The sequence below is a fragment of the Tamandua tetradactyla genome, chromosome 10 (genome assembly GCF_023851605.1).
Source record: "Tamandua tetradactyla isolate mTamTet1 chromosome 10, mTamTet1.pri, whole genome shotgun sequence".
NCBI lineage: Eukaryota > Metazoa > Chordata > Mammalia > Pilosa > Myrmecophagidae > Tamandua > Tamandua tetradactyla.
Window position 1 is genome coordinate 101,552,319 of NC_135336.1, and position 20,919 is coordinate 101,573,237.

The 20,919-nt window shown below is 43.3% G+C and overlaps 1 protein-coding gene across 1 annotated transcript in view; it reads left to right on the top strand.

Annotated features, from left to right (window-relative positions):
- LOC143647752 (nucleolar pre-ribosomal-associated protein 1-like) overlaps positions 1–20,418 on the top strand; it is a 74,015-nt gene extending 53,597 nt beyond the window's left edge. The window contains exons 24-32 of the mRNA XM_077117510.1: positions 9,833–9,993; positions 10,460–10,571; positions 12,313–12,419; positions 12,930–13,073; positions 14,283–14,392; positions 15,439–15,636; positions 16,960–17,201; positions 18,259–18,858; positions 19,850–20,418. Of these exons, the coding sequence (XP_076973625.1) occupies positions 9,833–9,993; positions 10,460–10,571; positions 12,313–12,419; positions 12,930–13,073; positions 14,283–14,392; positions 15,439–15,636; positions 16,960–17,201; positions 18,259–18,858; positions 19,850–20,052 (1,877 nt within the window). The 3' untranslated portion in view covers positions 20,053–20,418. The remainder of the gene's footprint in view (positions 1–9,832; positions 9,994–10,459; positions 10,572–12,312; positions 12,420–12,929; positions 13,074–14,282; positions 14,393–15,438; positions 15,637–16,959; positions 17,202–18,258; positions 18,859–19,849) is intronic.
- Positions 20,419–20,919: the final 501 nt, after the last annotated feature.

A 20,919-nucleotide genomic window follows, 5' to 3' on the forward strand; every position in this document is an offset into this window, starting at 1 on the left:
GTCCCTTGATGCCAAGTCCGGCTCATCCCTGGAGTTCTGCCCTATGTTGCCAGGGAGATTTACACATAGAGGGAGGGCAGAGAGGTTCTCTGGGGTGACTCTTAGGCCTAATTTTAAATAGGCTTAGCCTGTCCTTTGCAGGAGTAAATTTCATAGTGGCAAACCTCAAGATTGCGTGCTCAGCCTATTGACTTGATTGTTCCCACTGCTAGTGAGAAATACCAGAAATCTCCAAATGGGAAAGTAGAGTATTCCCTCCTTTCTTCCCAGTCCCCAAGGGGACTTTGCAAATACTTCTTTATTCATTGCCCAAATTACTCTGGGATACATCAGGGCCTCACACTAACCTGGATAAGCCAATAAAATCTCACACACTATTCAGGATTCCAAATACTTACGGTGTTCAACTAAACTGACCTTACAATTTAAATTAGGTAATGTACTTCCAAAAATATAAGTTTTGCACCAACCAAACATCTCACCCTTTTGTCTCACACAGAAGTGGAAGTTTTAAAATCTGGGAGATAGCATACTTTACCCTGTATTCTTCTCTACTTTAGTCCCATCCAGATCATCTTCCTTCATGTCTCTGCTCAAAGTCTGATCCCTTTTTCAACTTTTTAAACAATTCCTATATGGGAACTATTTAACTGATTTTCTGTCTTTCTTCCTTTTTTTTTCTTTTTTTAACATGGGCAGGCACCAGGAATCGAACCCAGGTCCTCGGGCATGGCAGGAGAGCATTTAACTGACTTTCATAGCTTCACAGCTCAAACTCTGAGTCTCAGGTGTCACATAAATACCCGAAGGTTCTGGGAATGACCAGGTTATATACAAACAGCTCAATATCTCAGAATTTAGAAATAGCAGTTACAATTTGTGAATCTATGGGAGTGTTGTAAAAGCTTATAATCTAGAACCCTTTACAATAGGCTCCAACATGACAACCGTGCCCTTGAATTCAGTTCATGGAGTTTTTGTATTATACTTTGTCCAGATAATTGAGGCATGATAATATTTTCTTGGTGCCTGACATTTCATTCAACATACAGTCTTTAAGGTTTATACACCTTGTTTCATGCCTCACAACCTCATTCCTTCTGGCTGCTCAGTGGTCCATTGTATGTATACACCATAGGTCCCCCTTCCATTCCTCAGTCATTTTACTTTTAGGCCTCCTCCGTCCATTGTGAATCGTAAACACTGCTGCCATGAACACCAGTGTGCAATGTCCATTCATGTCTCCATGCTCAGTTCCTCCAGATACATACTGAGCAACAGGGTTTCAGGATCATATGGCAGTCCCACCCCTAGCCTCCTGTGGAACCACCATACTACCATTCAAGGGGCTGTACCTCGCAGTTTTCCTACCAATAGCCCCCAATACCACACACTCCTAATAACTGCAGCTATGTAGTAAATCCTGAAAATTGGTAGGTGGGCTCCTCCCATTTTATTCTTTTTTTTAAACTTTGTTAGCTTTTCTAGCTCCTTTGCCTTGCCATATAAATTTTAGAATAATCTTATCTAAATATGCAAAAAATCTTGTTGGGATTTTGATAGGAATTTTGTTAAAATTCTCTATTAGTTTGGGGAGAATTGAAATCTTTACTATGTTGAGCCCTCTAATCCATGAACATGGTATGTGTCTCATTTATTTCATAATTTTAGCTTCCAGAACTGTGAGAGAATAAGTTTCTGTTGTTTTAAGTCACCAAGTTTATGGTACTTTGTTACAGCAGCCTGGGGAACTAATATACCCTCTAATCCTGTTTTCTAGGTCATGTTTTTCTTTTTTTTAATTAATGATTGGTGTTGGGTTTTGTCAGATTGCTTTTTCTGCATTGATTAATAAAGATGATGTGATTTTTCTTTAGTCTATTAATATGATGGGTTACTGATTGATTTATAAACCAGTCTTTTATTTGTAGACTAAACTCCACTTAGTCATGGTGAATGATTCTTTTTATTGCTATATTCTGTCTGTTAATATTTTGTTAAGGAATTTCGTGTCAATATTCATGTGGGATATTGGTCTTTAGTATACTTGTTTTGTACTGTTTTTGACTGGTGGTATCAGAACAATACTAGATTCATAAAATTATTTGAGAAGGGTCTCCTCTTCTGTTTTCTGGAAGACATTTTGTAGAATTGGCATTGATTCTTCTTTAAATGTTTGGTTGAATTCCCCAATTAAAGCCATCTGGACCTGGAGATTTCTTTCTTGGGATTTTTTAAATTGGAATTCAGTTTCCTTACTACTTACACTGTTTCTAAAGTTATCTATTTCATAATTAGTTGTGGCAGTTGTGTCTTTCAAGGAGTTGGTTCATTTCATCTTAGTTAGCAAGTTTGTATATATAGAGTTGTTCATAATACTCCCTTACGCTTTTGATGTCTGCAAAGTCTGTGATATCCCGTTATTTATTCCTGAAATTATTTGTGTCTTCTTTTTTACCTTTGTCAGTTTTTATAGAGGTTTGTCAATTTTATTCATGTTTTCAAAGAGCTTGCTCTTTATTTCATTGATTTTTTTTTTTTCTGTTTTCAGTTTTATACATTTCTGCTCCTGTCTTTATCATCTCCTTCCTTCTGCTCTTTATTTTGCTCTTTTTTTTCTAGGTTCTTGATGTGAGAGCATAGATGATTGATTTGAGATATTTCCTCTTCCCTAATATGTGCATTTTGGTGCTGTATATTTCCCTCTACTGTTTAGCTTTGTCCCACAGATTTTGTTATGTTACATTATCCTTTTCATCAGTTCAGTGTATTTTTTATTTCCCTTTAGGATTCTTCTTTAACACATGAATTGTTTAGAAGTGTTGTTGTTTACTTTCTAAGTGTTCGGTGGTCTTCCTGTTCTCTTTCTAATGTTGATTTCTAGTTTGATTCCATTGTGGTCAGAGAACATGCTGTATGATTTCAGTTCTTTTAAATTTGTTGACATTTGTTTTATGGTCCAGGATATAGTCTCTCTTTCTTATGTTCTATGGACATTTGAAAATTATTCTACCGTCATTGGGTGGTGTGTTCTATAAATGTTGACTAGATCTGTTGGTTGATGACATTGTTGAGTTTTTCAGTATCCTAGCCTACTTTCAGACTGGTTGTTCTAGCAATTGCCGAGAGAGAGTTGTTGAAGTCTTCAACTATAATTATGGATTTTTCATTCTCCTTTCAGTTCCATCAGTTTTTACTTCATGTATTTTGCAGCTCTTTTGTTTATTGCATAGACATTTAGGATTGTTGTGTCTTCTTAGTGTTACATTATTGAGTCTTATTATTAGATAATGTCCCTCTCTATCTCAGGACATTTTATTTCCTCTGAATTCTACTTTATCTAATACAACAAAGCCACACTTTTAATGTTTCCCTAATATATTTTTTTATTCTTTTGCCTGCCTCTATCATATTTGAAGTGAGTTTTTTACAGACAGCTTATAGTTGGATCATATGTTTTAATCCTCTTTGCCAGTCTAATTATTTTAATTGATATATTTAGGTAATTTATGTTTAGTATAATTATTGGTAATTACACTTCAGCTTATTTTAGTTTGTTAAAGCTGCTGGAATACAATGTACCAGAAATGGGCTGGCTTTTATAATGGGAATTTGTAAGTTTGCAAATTTACAATTCTAAGCCCATGAAAGTGTCCAAATTATGCCATCAAGAGGAAGATACCTTCTTCTGGGGGTTCCTCTGTCACGTGGAGAGGTACATGGGCAACATCCTGTCCTTTTTCTCTCTGAGCTCTTTCCAAACTTCTTTGGGTATTTCTCTCCCTGCCCTCCCCAAATGTCTTTTTTATCCTCATCAAGGACTCCAGTAAAGAATTAATAAGACCTACCTTTAATTGAGTGGGTCACATCTCAGTTGAAACTACCTAATCAAAAGGTCCCTCTCACAATATGGACCCACAAGAATGGATTAAAAGAAGATGGCATTTTCTAGGGTACATAATAGCTCCAAATGCAACCACATGACTCAAGCCTGCTAGTTAATCTTATTTTCTGCTCCTGCTGTTTTTTTCTCTGTTTTCTTGTTCTGTTATTTTAACATTTTTAAAAATAATTCCTGTAGGTTCTTCTGTAAAATAGCTAATTTTTATGCATTTGGGGCAAGAATACATATTTTGTCTGTATTTATGGTTGTTAGAAAGAAAAAAGAGTAGAATCCATGCCAGGGCTTGGTATATTGTTTTTGAGTATTGTCTCTGTATAGCTTTTTTAGTGGTTACTCTAGATATTAAGTGATGTATATGTAACCCATTGCTGTCTATTAGCATCAACCAGTTTAGGTAAAGTGTATAGAAATCTTAACTCCCTTTATCCCCCTCCATAACTGTCTTAAGTATTTTCTCTACATACAATTAAAACCAATTAGATAGTGTTAGTTTTTCCTTCAACTGACAAAACAATTTAGAAAACTCAAGAGGAGAAGGGAAGTCTTTTTTTTCATTCACGTTTTTGCTTACCCTGGGCTTTTATCTTTCCTACAGTTCCTAGATTCCTTCTTTTATTTTCCGTAATGTTTAGAGAATTTCCTTTAGTAAATCTTTTAAGATAGGTTTCCTGGCCAGAAATTATCTTAGTTTCATTCATCTGGGAATATTTTGATTTTTTTTCCACACTGAAGGATATTTTTGCAGGATAGTTATCCTTCTATACTGGGTTGACAGATCTTCTTTTCACTTGAAAAATGTCATGACACTTCTGCCTCCATGGTCTTCAGTGAGAAATCTACTGTCATTTGAATTATTTCCCCCTGTACAGAAGATATTGTTTCCCTTACTGTTTCAAAATTCTTTTTGTCTTTAGTTTCAGAAGTTTGACAACAATGTGCTGTATTTGGGGTTAGCTTAGTTTCTTGGATTGGTAGGTTTATGTCTTTTGCTAAGTTGGAGGAATTTCCAGTTATTATTTCTTGAATGTTTTTTCAGATCTGTCTTCTTTTCCTCTCCTTTCAGGACTATAAAGAGTGAATCTTTTGTTTCACAGGTCCCCTTTATATTTTTTCCCAGTCTATTTTCTTTCTATTTAGATTTCTTTCTGTTCTTCAGATTGGCTCATTTCTATTGATCTATCTTTAAGTTCACTGATTCTTTCCTCCTCATGTCCATTCTGCTGTTGAGTCGTCCTTTTGAGGTTGGTTTTGGTTATTATATTTCTCAGTTCTGAAATTTCTATTTGGGTCTTCTTTATTTCTTCTATTTCTTTGCTGAGACTGTTTTATTTTTTTCATTTGTTTGAAGCATGTTTGTAATTCCTTGTTGAAGCATGTTCACAATTTTTCCTTTAAAATTTTTGTCAGATAGTTCTAACAATCTCTGTCATTTTGATGTTGGCATCTTTTATTTTTCCATAATATTTAGAGAATTTCCTTTAGTAATTTTTGGCACCTATTGGTTGTCTTTTTTTTTTTCATTCAGTTTGAGATCTCCTTGGTTCTTGGTATGATAAGTGATTTTTTACTGAAAACTGGACATTTTCAGTATTATTATGAGAGTGGATCTTAAACGTATTTTACTTGGCTTTTTTGACACTGCTGTGCCAGGGAAAAGGGGGATGCTGCCTTGTTACTTCAGGTGGGGGTAGAAGTCCAGGTTCCCACTTGGCTTCCCTTGAAACCCAAGAGGAAGACAGTCCTGCTCATGACTGCTAGGCGTTTGGTGGGGGGGGTTCCCACTCCCCACTCAGCTTCCACTGATACCTCCTGGATGGGAGGAATAGGCACGGCTCCTTACTGTTGCTCTTCATGTGGCCACCAGTGGCACCAAGGGGGAGGGCACTCCTAGTGCTGGGCAGTATTGAGATTTCTTACTCTCCATTAGGCCTCCTCTGACAGCCCCAGAGATTGGAAAGGGGTGTCCTTACTTCCCTGTGGGGATGAAAGTCCTAGCTCTGTCCTCAGCCTTCTCTGAGACCAGCCTGGTGGGGTTGTTGAGGCAACTTCTTACAGCCTGACAAGGGTGAAAGTCAAGGCCCCCCACTCTGCCTTTACTGACAGGGGTGGATGTGGGGCTGCGTTTTTTTTCCTCTCATGTTTGGCTGGAATAGAGCCGTTACTGTCTGAAAGTTTTCTGGTTTGCTAGGCAACCCCTTTTCTTATCCTTTGGCCAGAGAGAGCAGGCCTTGTTCAGACTTTTTTCTGTTTTTGCTAATTGATATTTCCAGATTCCTGGTTTCTTTTACTAGAGGCAAAAAACAAAAAAAAGAAGAAACTCAGTAGCCTGTCATTCGTTGGGCCCGAAGGTCCCTAGCTGGTTTGCTTCTCTCTACTTTTCAGAGCTGTCTCATGCTTGTTTTAAATACAGTCAGTGTTCAGGGTTTTTAGTTGTGCCTAGTAGTAGGAGAAATTGGGAAAAGTATTTCTATTCTGCCTTCTCACCATTGAAAGTCTAATGTAATTTTAACATTTAATATTGGGTAATAAATTTACAGTTCCATCTTCATATGATAGTGAAGGATATACGGTGAAACTCTCCTTCCCACCTAATCTCTGGCCCTCATTTCCTCATTCTCAGGGGAACAGGTTTGGTTCGTTGCATTTTCTCCTAGATCCAGCTTGCTTTTATCTATGTGTTTTTTTGCACGGGCAGGCACTGGAATTGTACCCAGGTTGTGGCATAGCAGGTGAGAATTCTGCCTGCTGAGCCACCATCGCACTGCCCTCCTGCTTGCTTTTAAAGGCCTGTGATGGCTCCCATCTGGCATGCAAGAAAGGAGTCACAGGGACATGAGTGTGGTGGTGGGGAGCGTATAGGGGTGCTTTGCTTTTGTGCTCATGAACACAGCCTGATGCCTAAAGGGGCGCCTCCTCTCTGCTCTACTAGATTTAGCATCTGCGTAGATTTAGATGCACTGGGGAGACCATGTCCCACGATTTGTCCTGTTTGTCCTCTTTCCAAACTTGAGACATCTTTTTTATACACAAGTTTTCCTACTTGTGAATGAGTTTGTTGATCCTCCACCATTGCCCTTTGATATTCTTTAAAAATTAAAAAGATCAAAAAGGGCAGGGTTTTTGTAGAGGGTTTCTCATCAATGGCCCTTTGTGTTGGCTTTAGTTCCCCTCTCAACGAACAAACTGAGTAGTCTGTGGCTGAGGCTAGATTTTTTTTGCAAGAGAGCAGGGGCGTTGCGTGCGAATGTTGGATTGCTATAATGGCAAGCTGATATCTTAATTACCCTGGTGACCAGATTCAAAGCAGGTTAACTGAGGCAAATCTTATCACAGATGTCCTGGGAAGCTCTTCTGACGTTCCTCCTGTCTTTTAACAATGATGGCTAGTCTGTTTCTCATCAAGCATGAACATATATTTTCCATAATCTAGAAATATGAGTTTCAGTGAATCATAAGAAATCATTCAGTCTGTCTGTCTCAGTTGAGCTTTTAGGAGACAGAGGCAAATATTTGGAAAATATTCAGTAGGGAAGTATTAAAATCAGGACAAAGCATTTTTTCACAAAATCCTGAAAACTGTACTTTTTCTTTTTGATGGGTGAATGTTTGGGAGGCCATTCGTGAAGAGAGAGGATGAATAAATAAAAGATCTTTCAAGTTAGGAAAATGTACCAGTCACTGTTTTCCTTACCTTTGATTTTGCAAATGCAACCTATTTTAAGTTTTATTGTATTGTGTAGGTAGAAAAATTTACAGAGTATGTCTGCCTTACCTCTGAAAAGGATTTTCAGTAGTTTTAAGATACAATGCTAATGTGTTGGGTTGAATTGTGTTTCCCAGTTTGGCCATATTTTTGGTCTTGGTCCGCATTTTAGTGGGTGTGTACCCATTGCAAATACGCCTTTTCAAGATGTCACTTTCCTTGAGGTGTGGCCCAACTGAAATCAAGCTGCAGTTTAATTGAGAATATTGGAGTCCTTTATAAACAGAGTCAAAGTTAGACACAGAGAGAAGCCATGGGTTTCAGCCAGAAGCTGGAAGCTAGCAGAACCCAGCAGTGAAGAGAGAATGCCGTCACGTGCACTGCCATTTGATGAAAAAGCCAAGGAACCCCAAGGATTGCCAGCCAGCCAGAAATTACCAACCTGGGAGGAAGCAAACCTTCTTCCCTCTGATACCATGAGCCAATAAATTTCTGTTCTTAAGCCAACCCATGTATGGTATTTGTTTTAGCTGCAGGAAGCTGCCCATCTTCAGAGAAATGACAGTCTTACTGCTCCATTTCAGCCCTTTGCCAAAAAAATGGGAACCTATTTCCTTAACCGTACTCCTTCCCTTCTTTGAGTCCGTGGCCAAAAGTCAGGGCTAGCCAAGGCTGTGGGTGGTAGTGGTGACAAATGCTTTTTCCATAGTGAATTCTTGTCTCAGCGGAACCAGGCTGATATCTTCAGCTCATAATTCACTGCCACAAAGCCACAAAGCAGCCAGAACAGGGGGGCCTGTTTGTTTGCAGCTCTCTGAGCCAGGCATGTGACAGCGAGGGCACAGGTGCCCTCAATGGACCAGTCATACCTGAAGGCAACCTTCTGGAGTGAGTATAAGAGGCAACCTGAAGAAGGTTCTGGATGCTCTCACGGCACCATAATGATGCCATGAAAGGCCACTAAAACCTGGGGCAGTTTTTATTTTAATCCTTAAAGGTTGTCTTGGTTAAGTCATTTGATCTAATGCTTCTGAGCATTCTGGCATTTATAACTGTTTTTAAATAGCCATTTACATATTCAGCATCCCAAGGGCAGGTCTTTCCTGTAGTGTTACACAAAGCCAGCACTTCCCATAGAGTGGCAGAGATGACCACAAAACACGAAATTGAATTTTCCTCAGGGACACCTGGAAAATCCATTGGTCTTAGAAAGTGTCAGTGATAACTGAGAATATCCCAACCATCTGAATATTGGTTATTTTTAGAGAGAGTATGTTAAATATATTCAACTTTTCCAAAACAATTTTACCCTAGGGTCTGTTTTTGTTTTTTCCCCCTCCTTAGAAAATTTAGTCTATAAGCTATGGGAGCTATCTCTTGGTTATTCTTTTTTCATCCTTTTATTTTTACTCTATTCTATGCCTTGATATTTAAAGTGGTTTCTTTCAGGCTGCGTGTTAGGTAGATATTTCAGTTTCCGCACTGCTAAAACAAATAGCAGCAGTGGATTGGTTTAACAACAGGAATTCATTGCTCACAGTTTCTGAGGCTAAGAGGTTTGCTTTTTCCAGGGGTTGGGATTTTCTGGCTGACTGGCAATCTCGGGTACACTGACTTTTTTTTTTTCCATCATGTGTTAGGGGGTGAGGGTGGGGGGCTCTTACTTGTGATTTTTGTTGTGGGTTTGAAGGAAACTCGGGTTTCAAAGTGAATCCTTTGTAAAATTGATGGGCCACATCGGACTGGTTTGCATTCAGCTGGATTTCCCAGCTTCTGCTGCCTCCTGTATTTTCCTTTTACTGTTGCACATATTTCCACATATTTGCAGGCAGTAGACCAAACACAGGAGAAACCATAAGCTAATTTTCTCTACTTACGGTTCTCTGTTCCTCTCTTGTGTTGCCCGGGTCTCCAGCATGCTGGGATCCCAGCAGTAAGTCTGAGTCCTTCCCTCACTTGTTGGGTGTTTGTGAGGTAATCCTTGTCGTGATTTATGAGCATCTTAGAAACTGAAGTTGTGATCATTTTTGCCACAGAAGAGAAGACAGTCTTTTATCCAACCTCAGCAGGAGTTGGAGGTTCTGGAAAAAGACACATTCATTTTGCCTAGCGCACGTCACTGATATGAGTGAAATGCAAAGGTAGATTTATTTATTCGTGTTGCAGAAGCAGCATGGAACTGTGTGTGTTTATTGAATCAGCATGCTATATTCTATTTCCTGTAGAATTTGTGATGGACTGTAGAAAATTCTTGGACTCGAATGCTCTGGGCCTGACCATCACGGCCCTCAGCAGCTATGACCCCAAGATGCGAGCCGCAGCTTACTACGTGCTGGCGGCCTACTACTCACAGCTTGAGGGGGCGCGGTTCCGAGAGCAGTGCCAGGTAAGTGAAAAGAGGGGGCACTGTGCGAGGCTGAGGGTGGACCTCCTGGGCCCCAGAGAACTGGCGCTCCGTGAGGTCTGATGGAGGTTTTACTGAAGAGCTTAGAGGTGTGTGTTGCCTGGAAACCTCTGATAAAGCACAAAGATCTGTTCCCTTGTAAGAATAATGCAAAAGGTACCCCAGGAAAGTTGAAAAAATTTCCTCTTCGAAGCTTCTCTTGCATTGTGAGTGGGCAAAATGGTTTAATTTTTGTCGAATATTCTTTGGTTGGAACATGATGGTTAAGGTGGCTGTCGTCTATGACAGACTGAACCTCAGAAGTCCACCCCAGGTGGTTAGAGCAGGGGTGCCACTAACATGAGCAGCTTCTCTGGGGGTTCCTGGAAGGTAGGCACTTGGTGTTTCTGCACAAGGCAGGACTGATAACAAATGTGAAAATGAGCCTATGCCTTTCCCTGTTTTTCAGCTGCTTTACCTTTTGGATATGGTCCGGAATGGGATCCGAACTCAGAACATGAGACTCACTTTTTCCTTGACTCTCTTCATTGCCAAAGCGGCTGTGCAAATTTTGAAGCCAGGTACACTGATGTATAATTAGGTTGAGGTGACATAGAAAGATTGAGCCTAGGCAAGTCAACCTCTAGGAGTTTATCATCTGGGTATAATCATACACACTTGAGAAAGGATGTTTGTATAAGGACATTCAAAGCTTGCAGAAGTCAAAGATTGTGAGCCACCAAATGTCCAGTGGACAGATAAATTATGGCTCTGAGGAAGTTCTTATAGGGTGCTAGAAAAGAGTAAATGAAAAAGCAAGGTGCAGAATAGTGTGTGTGGATGGAGGGAAAGAATATATATTTGTATTTACTTGTATTTATATAAAATCAAGAAATGATTTTCTTGTTTTTATATAAAATCAAAAAGCAATGAAAATTGAAATAAAAGCCCAACTGAACACCACCATTCATGGATGTGTCTACATACATCAAGGGACTGTAACCCCAGGTTAAATGTGGGGTTGAGTCAGACTTGCTGGGCTCAGTTTCGGGCTCTCTCACTCATCAGTGGTGTGACCTGGAGCATTTACTTCAATTCACAGTATCTGAGTTCCTTCACTGTAAAATGGCATGGAAACAGCACTACCTCTGGACTGCTGTGAGGGCTGCATGGGTTCACAGACATTAGAGCACCTTCTAGCACACCTATCCATGTTGGCTGCCAGCACTGCTCTTTCTAGTCACTGCTCTGGCTTAGAAAAAGGCTGAGAGTTAGCACAGCCTCCCTGGGGCTCAGCTAAAAAGCCATTAGCCTGGAGACCCTGAGCAGGCTGGCACCGTGGAGGCAGGGTGCATGAGAGAAGTTAGTCCATCATGAGAACTTTATTTGGGTTGTTGAGGGAAAATCACGAATGTCATTCCCATTGGGGGCTGTGGGGTTCTCTTAGTGCAGCACAGCCACTTTTCAGATAGGAAAATAATTCTCTCCCTGACCCCAACTGAGGCCCCCAAAGTTAACTAGCTTGTTCAGTGTCCCACAATTAGATTATAGTCAAGTTGCTATTGCAGGTCAGACCTTCTGATTTTTACCTGTTCATATGTCATCATTTTCATTGCATAAGTTTGTCTTCTTCTTGGAAAATCTGGGAGGAAAGAAAATAATCTATCCATTTGCAGCTCTAAAGAAAAGAGCCTGTTCTGAGAAAATATGGGAGCTGAAGCCACGCTGGTTTTGGCCTTTGCCTCCCGTCCAGTATGTGCCGTCTGGGTGCAGCTCTGCCCCTCATCATTCCTGGGTCTGCTGTGGGAATGGGGGGCAGCTGTGGTAGTGGAGGGGACTTCAAGGCCACAGTTGGTCTGGACAGACGGGAGTCAGAGATTAAAGGTGAGAAGTGGCAGGAGGAGGAGTTTGTCCACACCAGCCTTGGGGCATCACACAGCAGAGTGGCCCAGTCCATGTGACCCTTTATGTGGCAGTGCCTGTCAGAGAGGCTGGAGGTGGGTCGGGCTGCTGGGTGAGGCTATTAGCCCTATGCTGGGGGAACGTTACCAGGCCCCCACTGACCTTCACAGCTGGAGGATAATTGGGGGACAGGCTGGTATCTCTGAGAGATTCGACATCCAGAAGTGCTTCCAGAACCATCAGAAAGCCTCCTTGCAGTGTAGACTTAAGGCCCTTTACTGTGCTTTCCTCATGAGAACTAGTTATCTGGATGAGGATACAAAAGTTCCCAGGGCCCAGGACTTATGTCTGGTCACCCAGTGCCCCCTGCCAGATCCCTGTGGGTGCCCATTGTATATAACTGCCTGCCTGTGTCCCCAGAGGAGCACATGTACTTGAAGATCAACAAGTTCCTGCTGTCACATCAGTCTCTGAATATGAACAAAGTTCCAGGCTTCTACCAGTTCTTCTACAGCTCTGATTTTGAGGTAATGCTTCTGATGGCTTCAGGGTTTTGAATTGGATTACTCAGCTGCTGCTGTCATTGTGAGATGTTCTCTGTTAATATTGCTGCACAGATCAGTCAATTGCATCAGCAGTGTTAACAATGAGGTCACGAAAATAAGAACTCATGCAGGCTCCAGAGTGAAAATACTCTTCATTCCAGGCATTAATTTTTAGATTCCAAAACAAAAAACAACAACTCAGAATTCTACATTTTATGGCATTTTTTGTTACCATTTTGTAGTTGACTCACTGGGTTAAATATTAAATGTAGTTTTAGAGAACACTTAACTGACTTAACACTGTTTAAACCTGATTTGGGTCCTTTAACCTGAAGAAATTGAATAAAAAAATGAGACTGCGGGTTGTTAATATAATCAGAAATGGGGATGGGGGCAGTCTTTTCCACTGCTCAAAGATAGTGGTGGCCAAAAAGTCATTAAGTACAAGTGGTTTTAACCTATTTTAACAATAATTTGTATTTTGGGTTTTAGCAAAAAACCGAGCGGGAATGGGTGTTTGGAATCCTGCGGCAGGGCATCCGGGACAAGCACTGCTATGAGCTGTATGTCCGGCAGGGGATTTTCCATGTCATTCTGTCCTTCTTCAATAGCCCACTATGTGATGAAATGGCTCAGGTAAGCAGGTCCCCGTGGTCTGTTTGAGACTGAAAGATCAATTTTCTTTCTCAAGGTTTTATTTGGAAATGAAGCATGTGTGAATTCTAACCCCAGCTTGGGCATGACTGCCATGCTCACTTGACATTGAACCTGGCTTTCAATTGGGAAAATGAGGTTTCTTATGCCTTTTCCTGTGGCCTGCATGCAGGACTAGCTCATTCACCCAAGGCTGGAGTGCGGTTGACGCTCAGTATTGTTTTTTCTCTGATGAAAAGCTTTCCCCTGTGGCCCTGTTATTGTGCCTTCTGCTGATGTTAAGGCCTCCTTCACCATTGAGAAGAAGGAGCTAGTAAGTGAGCATGAGTCTTTGCAGCTAAGAAGTCTGCAAATGCTTTATAACCTTAAGTGTCTGCACTGCTGCAGCTGAGTTCCCCCAGAGCCTCCTGGATTTCATTTCGTGCACAGAAACTGCCTGTCATCCAATCAGGCTGGAAAACAAAGAGAGTTTAACTGACTTGCCTTGAGTTACTAGCAATTAAGAGAACTTGTGCATTTTAACTATATCTCCTAGAACAGAGAGCTGATGTGTGTGTGTTTTCTAAATGTCATAGGCGCTTGGAAGAAGTAAATAGGAAAAACCTTTGGTGTTTTGATTAATTTCTAGGGTGGTTGGCTTTTGTTTCTGACATGTAAAATTTGGATAAATAGGAGTATGTTGTACTTAAGAAACAGATTTGAATAAGCTGGGTTACAGTGTTTTTAATATTTTTTTAATGAAATTTGAGAACTCTAAAGCACCCAGTTCACCTCCTTTCGAGATGGTAAAACTGACAAAGCTAAGTGGGCTCCCAGTAGTTCTCAACTAGGCCCGAAATGGATCTGCATTCTCGCCAGCCCAGGCTGCTCCATGTGATAACCCCAGGGCATTGGCAGCCCGGCCCTGTGGTTTCTGGGATGTGTCTTTTCTTGTGGGTCGGTTCCTCATCATGGTTACAGAAGTGCCTGTGATGGCCATGGGCCCGTGATGGGCCATGGGTGCTCACGTCCTCTGGCTGTCACTTCTAGGGAAAGGTGTGTTCCCTCACGGCCACCTTTTTCTTAGACTCAGCCAAACTCCACTGACAGTAACACTACCAGAGTAGCATACTGTCATGTTATACAAATTGTTCCTTTGATCAAATAAGTCAGGTTTCCCTTAGAAAGTAACTTTTTATTTGGCATTTTCAGAATTGGATTCTGGAAATACTACAGAATGCTGCCCAGGTCACCAAATCTGCCTATGAACTCCTGCGGGACTACAGCCTCCTGACATGGATCGTGCACATCCTCGAGAGCAAGTGAGTCTCTTCTTCATGGGCCATCTGGGGCAGATGGACATGGGTGCAGCAGAGGCGATAGGTGTGGATGGGGAATTCTGGTGAAGTCTCTGCTCTCAACAGCACAGTGTCCTCAGATGCCCTCCTGTGCTTGGCAGCACCCAAGTGTCTTCTCCTTTTAAATTCTTCCCTAGAGTGTCTTGTCTGCTATGGAACAACCTTGACGTATTGCTCTTGATATTTGGCTGCAGCTCCCATGGCAGGTCCTTCTGTCTCTGCTCCGCAGCCATCAGGTTCCTCCCTGGGTGGTCAGAAACAGGTCCAGTTACCTATCTAAGGCTTCAGAGAGTACAGCCCCTAAGGAAAAACCAATAGGCTCCAGTATCAGGAACCTTGTGTGACTTCGGGGAGGGTTACGGTACTTCAAGGTGGGCTCAGCTTCGTAGCTTGAGGAAGAAGAGCACTGGAGCTGTGTTGAGGCATGGAGTTAGGGATCATTTCCATTTCTGGGAAGCTTGTCCTTCTGGGTTTGTGGCTGTCCAGAAGCATGAAGACTGTTAAGAAGAGGGTCAGTCCTTTAAGGAACTACCAGACAAGCCTGCGGTATCCAAGCCATTGTGTCATTGTTTTTAAGTATTTTCTGAAATTTCTCTAAAAGAAAAGAATATCCTAAATCTAGAATGTCTTTGGACATCAACTTCAGAAGTATTTCAGATTGATGAGAGGCATAATTGGCTAATTCTTTGTTCCTGACTAATAACCTTATGGATTTAGAAAATGCTTTAGAAATAAATCTTATGCTTTTAAATTCATGTCTCAATGAATGGGACAGCTCTCCCTGTTCTCCTGTGGAGGCTCCAGGATTTTCCTTCAGGAGAACGTCAAGTCGTCTGATTAGAAAGGGTAGGCTGCATATACATTGAAGGCTGTAGAGGGGAATGAACAGACAGAATTATTGGCAGGGGAGGAGTAAAACTTCACCTGCCACTGCCCACTTCTGCCACGGTGGGTCTCCTTGAAGGGTGATGTTTGACCAGAGAGCCAAGATTGTGTGCTTTTGGTTTTAGGTTTCTGGAGACACCAATGCTCTCCAATATCATCTCCTTGGTGCACACACTGTGGGTGACCAACCTGGGGGACAAAGGAGTGGAGGTGGGAAGCCAGTTTCAGTGCAAGCCTGGGAGTCAGGATCCCCCAAAGCTGCTGGCTCTGCACATTGTCAACGAGTTCCTGTATGTGCTCCTTGTGCTCATGAGGCATCTGAGGTGAGCCGCTCACCCCTCCACTGCACCCTTCCCCTATTGTATGTCCCAGTCCGTTACTGCACTGCCCTCCCAGTTGTGTGTCCCAGGCTGTCACTGTATTCCCCCCCACTCCATTGTGTGTCCCCGGCTGTCAATGCATTGTCCCCCCCCATGTGTGTCCCCTGCATATGGCCCAGAAAGTCAGGCCACCACCTCTCAGCCTTCTTAGTGATGACTCCTTAGGTGGAGGTCTGACCGGGCTGGGTGTGAATTGGGCTACAGGGTTGGTGTCAGGCATGTGAGACTTCAGGAGATCTATTCCACCTGTTTCCTCCTTCCCCCATCAACTTTTCAAGGCTCCTTTTCAAAACCCTGACAATGTAACTTTTAAAAAAAATCTCTGACATGCCATACTATGTCAGGTTTAGCAGGTATGAACCATCTACTTTTGTGTTTTGATTCAAACTCTCAGTTAATTTGTATGTGCAGAATGTAGTTTCCATGACTGTACCCTGAGAAAGTCAGGGCATTCCCCTACCTGCCTGTTTGCCTTCATCACCTGTGATAACTCATTGGTTCTTGAATTTTCTTAAATATTCCATTGGTTTCATCTCATCCTTTGTAATAAAGGTCTTTGTCTCCTCAGGAGAGCTAAACTTCTCAGATGCACAGTGATCAAGAAACTATTCAGTCTGCTCTCATTTCTGATTTTGGAACCCAAAGATTGATAACAGTTGTAATCATAGAACGAAGCTTCTCAACAGAGAAACTAGAAACACCTAGTTTGGTTTACGTTGTTAGAAATTATGTTGTGTCAGTGCCAGATAACCTTGTTTCTTATTTTGGAGTTGTTGGCAGACATGCTGTTCTTTGACAACTGATCATTATTTGACGCAATGCTTTTTTTTAATTATATGGAAAAAATTTTAGATTTCTCAGTGACTTGGTCAGGTTTTGGCCCTGGGTGGCAATGGTTCCCCAAGGTGTTCCTGAGCCTTTTTCAGTTTCAGCCTGATAGATCATGAGAAGGAGAAAACTTGGCAGTCCTGGAGCTGAGTTTTGTTAAGCTCCTGGTACCCTAACCCTCCGCTCTCTCAGCCTACCTATTTCACTTAGCAGAGTTTTCTGAAGGGGCTCTCTCAGCATGAAGTTTGGGCTCTGGGTCTCCCACCCTGGTTCTCTGTTTGGGGTATAGGGTTTCATGCCAGACAGCTGTTGTAAATCTGGATTGAGGGGTGGACTGTTTTCGTCATGGGTTCTGTGACATTGGCAGCCACTCCAATCCCAGACCTCTGGAGGAGGAGGGAACTTTCGCTTCAGTCTCTGACTTTGGCTTCTCCACAGGCCCACCTTGGACATGGCCCAGGTGACCAGCTTCTTTGGGGCTCTCCACTCTGTGTTGAAGTACCGAGCTGCCATCACACAGGCCTTCCGGGAAATGAACCGGTTCACTATGAACAAGGAGGTGCTTTCTACCAAGGATGTCCTTGTTCTCTTGTACAAATGGAGCCTCATTGAAGGAGACATCAAGCTCCAGGATGATTTGAAAGCAACTGTTGAGAAATACGAAGTCAAGGAGCTAATGAGTGAGTTCTAGAGCTTGCAACTCCATGTAGCAGCTTCCCCAGAGCATGTTCTCCTTCCTTCCAGGGAAGCCACCCTCTTTCCTGTTCAGAGGAGCCTTTTCAAAGCCAATGAAGCTTAAGAGAGAATTCCATCTATCTCCATAGCCCTGGGAGGGATTGGCAGATGCTGTGGCTGGCTAAGTGAGGGGATGCCACTTCCATGCTTCTGAGACCTCAGTCTGGGTGCTGGCACCCCACCCCTGCTGGCCAGATCCTCAGTAGTAGAAATGCAGCTTCGGGGGTTGATTCATCTAGGATCAAAGCATGCAGGGCCAGCATGCGGTGATGCTTAAACAGCAGGCTCCCTTGAGAGGGAGGAGGAAGGCCAATTGCCAGCTGATTGGACATGTTTGTTAATTTGCCCAGCTTTCCAGATGTCCTGGGTCATTTGATTTAAATTTAAGGAAAAGAAAAATGGCCCTGTCAGCGATATTGGCTGTCATCTGCCAGGGAGGCCTCAGTGGACAATGGAAGAGGTCCTGGATTTCGACTTGGAAGGCCTGGATTTGAGTTGCAGGCTGCCACTTAGCAGCATTATAAGCCTTTGGATGGGTCACTTTACCTTCCTCAGTATCAAGGTGCTCCCCTGCAAAATTGGAGGGAAGTTAACAGCTGCTTGTGCACACTTCATCAGTGTAGTGTAGGTTAAAAGCAGACTAGAGGCAAACCTGGCACTGCCACTTTCACATGATTCCTCTTGCGTTTCCTCCTATAAAATGGGGGTGACACTGGCCCATTCCTGGAAAGGCTGTTGTATAGAGTGAGTTCATCATCATAATGGTAATAAAGATATTGACCACCTGCTGTGCCCCAAGCATGGGAGGATGGCACATTGGCAAGTGTGATGAGGTCATGCAAGCTCCTCCTTTTCCTCCCCCTTCCTTTTCCCATCTCCCCCTCCTCACGATTACCTGCCCTAGCATCTTTGGACCTGTGTGGAGAGGAGTACTGTGTCCTCTCTGCCTTTCCCCCACCCTCCTGCTGAAGGCTGCCTTTTTCCTCCTTGTGTGCATAACAGAAATGATCAAAGATAAGAACAAGCCTGTGGTGCCCACCCGAGCCAGAGGCCCCTGGAGCCGAAAGGGGAGGCCCCGGGAGGCAGAGGAGATGGCTGCCCCTAAGCTGAAGGCATCCAGCCTGCAGACCTGCAGGGGTTTCCTGAGGTCCACACTGACCCAGTGGGGGCCTGTGTTCCCCCACTCTGAGCTCAGGCAGGAGCCCACCGACCAGGCCCTCCCTGAGAGAGATGCCCCAGGTCCTGTAGAGGCTGCCGTTGCCCTGGTGGTCCGCTGGCTGCTGGCATCAGTGACTGGGCACCCACTTAGTGAGACAGAGGCCACAGGACTCCTCAGCTGGCTTCATACCCACATCCTGCCCCACCCGGTGGTCGTGGCTGACCTGCTCAGGGACAGTGGTGTGAGGAGTGGCCTGTTCAAGCTGTACAGCCAGCTCTGTGGAGCTGAGGGACTAATGGGGCCCACACTGTCTACAGCCTGCCTGTTCAACACAGTCATGCTGCAGCTCCTGGAAGCCCAGGGCGCAGTGGAGAGCCCAGCTCGCCTGGCCGTCAAGGCCCTCTGCCATGCTGCTCTGCAGGAGGAGGATGAGGCCACACGAGGTAAAACTGGTTTCTTGGTTGGAGTGGGGCTGAGGGTGGGAAACAACTTCAGTTCCTTAGAGCCTCCTGTGCCCCTGTGAGAAATGTCTTCTCTTTACACTTTGGAGTCAGTAGTTAGGTAGCTACTTACTACACCACTAGGGTTGCAGAGGGCTTGTCCTTTGGCCCTGAATGCAAAGGGAGGGGCAGTCTTGGACTTCACTTTCAGGTAAAGGCTTTGGTGATGGTCGTGTTTACAGGCAGAAGGCAGGCACCCCACTCAGAACCTCCAAGTCCCACCAGGGAACTCTTCCACCCACAGAGAGACAGCTTTCCTGTTTTGATCAGTGACTTAACCGAGGAATTACATTTCACATCATGGCCAGATGTGTGTGCGTGCGCGTGCACGTACATGCATGCACTTATCCAGTTTGCACTTGGCGATGTTTAGAAAGGTTTGAACAAATGAATGAAGGAATGCCAAGTACTTTAAAAGGCTGTAGGAAAGCACAAGGAGGCTGGTGTGGCACATGTGTGTGGCCTCAGTCTGGCAGAGGTGGGGGTGCCTCCTGAGCTTGGGTGGAAGAGGAGTGGGGAAGGTGAGGCGCCAGCAGCCCAGACACCTCAACTCCCCAGGCAGCAGGGGTGAATTGGCTTCCTCCCCTCTGGCTGCATCCAGGGTATGGAGTCTTTTTGTCCATAAAACCTCCTCTTCTCAGGGCCATTGAGGAAATGATAAGAAAAGATACCATGGTGCCCTTCTCTAAGCCCCAAATCTGGTTTTTAGCCTGGGTCGTCAGGTCACGTGGCTTGGCGTAGGACTTTTTTTTTCTTTTTTTTTTTAACTTAAGAATGCACACATAGTCATCAGAAGAGACAGGAATTTTTAAATGGACAAAAAAGGGTTAACTCAAAAGTTGCTGTTTTTATCTACATACTGGCCTCTGCTTGCCTAGTTGTGGGCTGTAGGTTTGGGTGTTTCTGCCTAACAGCCTCTTCTGGCACTTTACAGCCGCTGCAGCTTTCCTGACGTCACTGTACATCCAGGACATCTGGCTGGGAGCCCCACGGCCAGACACTCTCTTCACCCATACCCAGTTGATCCAGGAGACCACAGAGGAGGTACCAGGCGCTGATGGAGGCAGAAGCCAGGGCCCAGAGGAGGCCATTGTCATGCTGTCCAGAGACCTTGCAATCTATGCCCTGGACGCCTGACCCCTGCTGACCGGCACCTCAGCACCGGCTTCTGGAAGTTCACTTGCGTCAGGGGTTTCTGGGGAAGCATGTGAAATCCTGGATCGGATACACTGACCAATTCTCTGACAAGAAGAGTTGAGGAGTTTGTTTAATTGATCAATAAATAGTAAACTCTAGAGACTGAGTATGATATGGTTGGAGTTGAAGTGACTGTGTGGGCCTCAGGGCATGAGCCTTCAGGTGTTGAGTTGGCAGGACCCTGCCTCCCTGGGGCCCAGGTGCCCTCCAAAGGCAGGACCTCACATTGAGGTGATATGTGAGTGCCCACAGGTTTCTCAGGTTGTAAACTACAATGTCAGAAAAGATACCGTTAAGAGCATCAAGATAGCTATTTAAAGTTTTTTTGTTGTAAGAAGTCATAAAGTTTTCCTTAACATTTTGACCTAGTTCCTGCCAGTGTTTGTTTTGTTAAATAAAAGGATTTTACACTAAATCCTTAATGTGTAAAATTGATTAAACATCTGCTTCAGGAAGGCAGCCTGCATTTTCTAAAGTTCTTTCAAAAAGTAGATTTTTATAATTTGTTAATGTCTATTTTTATAAGGATTTATAAAAATCCTTGGACTTTAACTGATCTTCACAGACTATTTTTATTCCACAGAGGCCTGTATTTCTAGGATATGAGGTTTAAAGGTTCACATAATAATTGATGTGATAGCAGACAAAAGTTACTCTGAAATTTGGCAGATTATACAGCCTAAATTATACCTTCCCCATTTAAAACTCTGCATGTCCCTGTGTCCCTTATACATGGCAGACTCCAGGGTCTGCTCTGTGGCTACACTGGCCCTGGCAGTAAATGGGACATCCTGTGTGTCCCTGGGA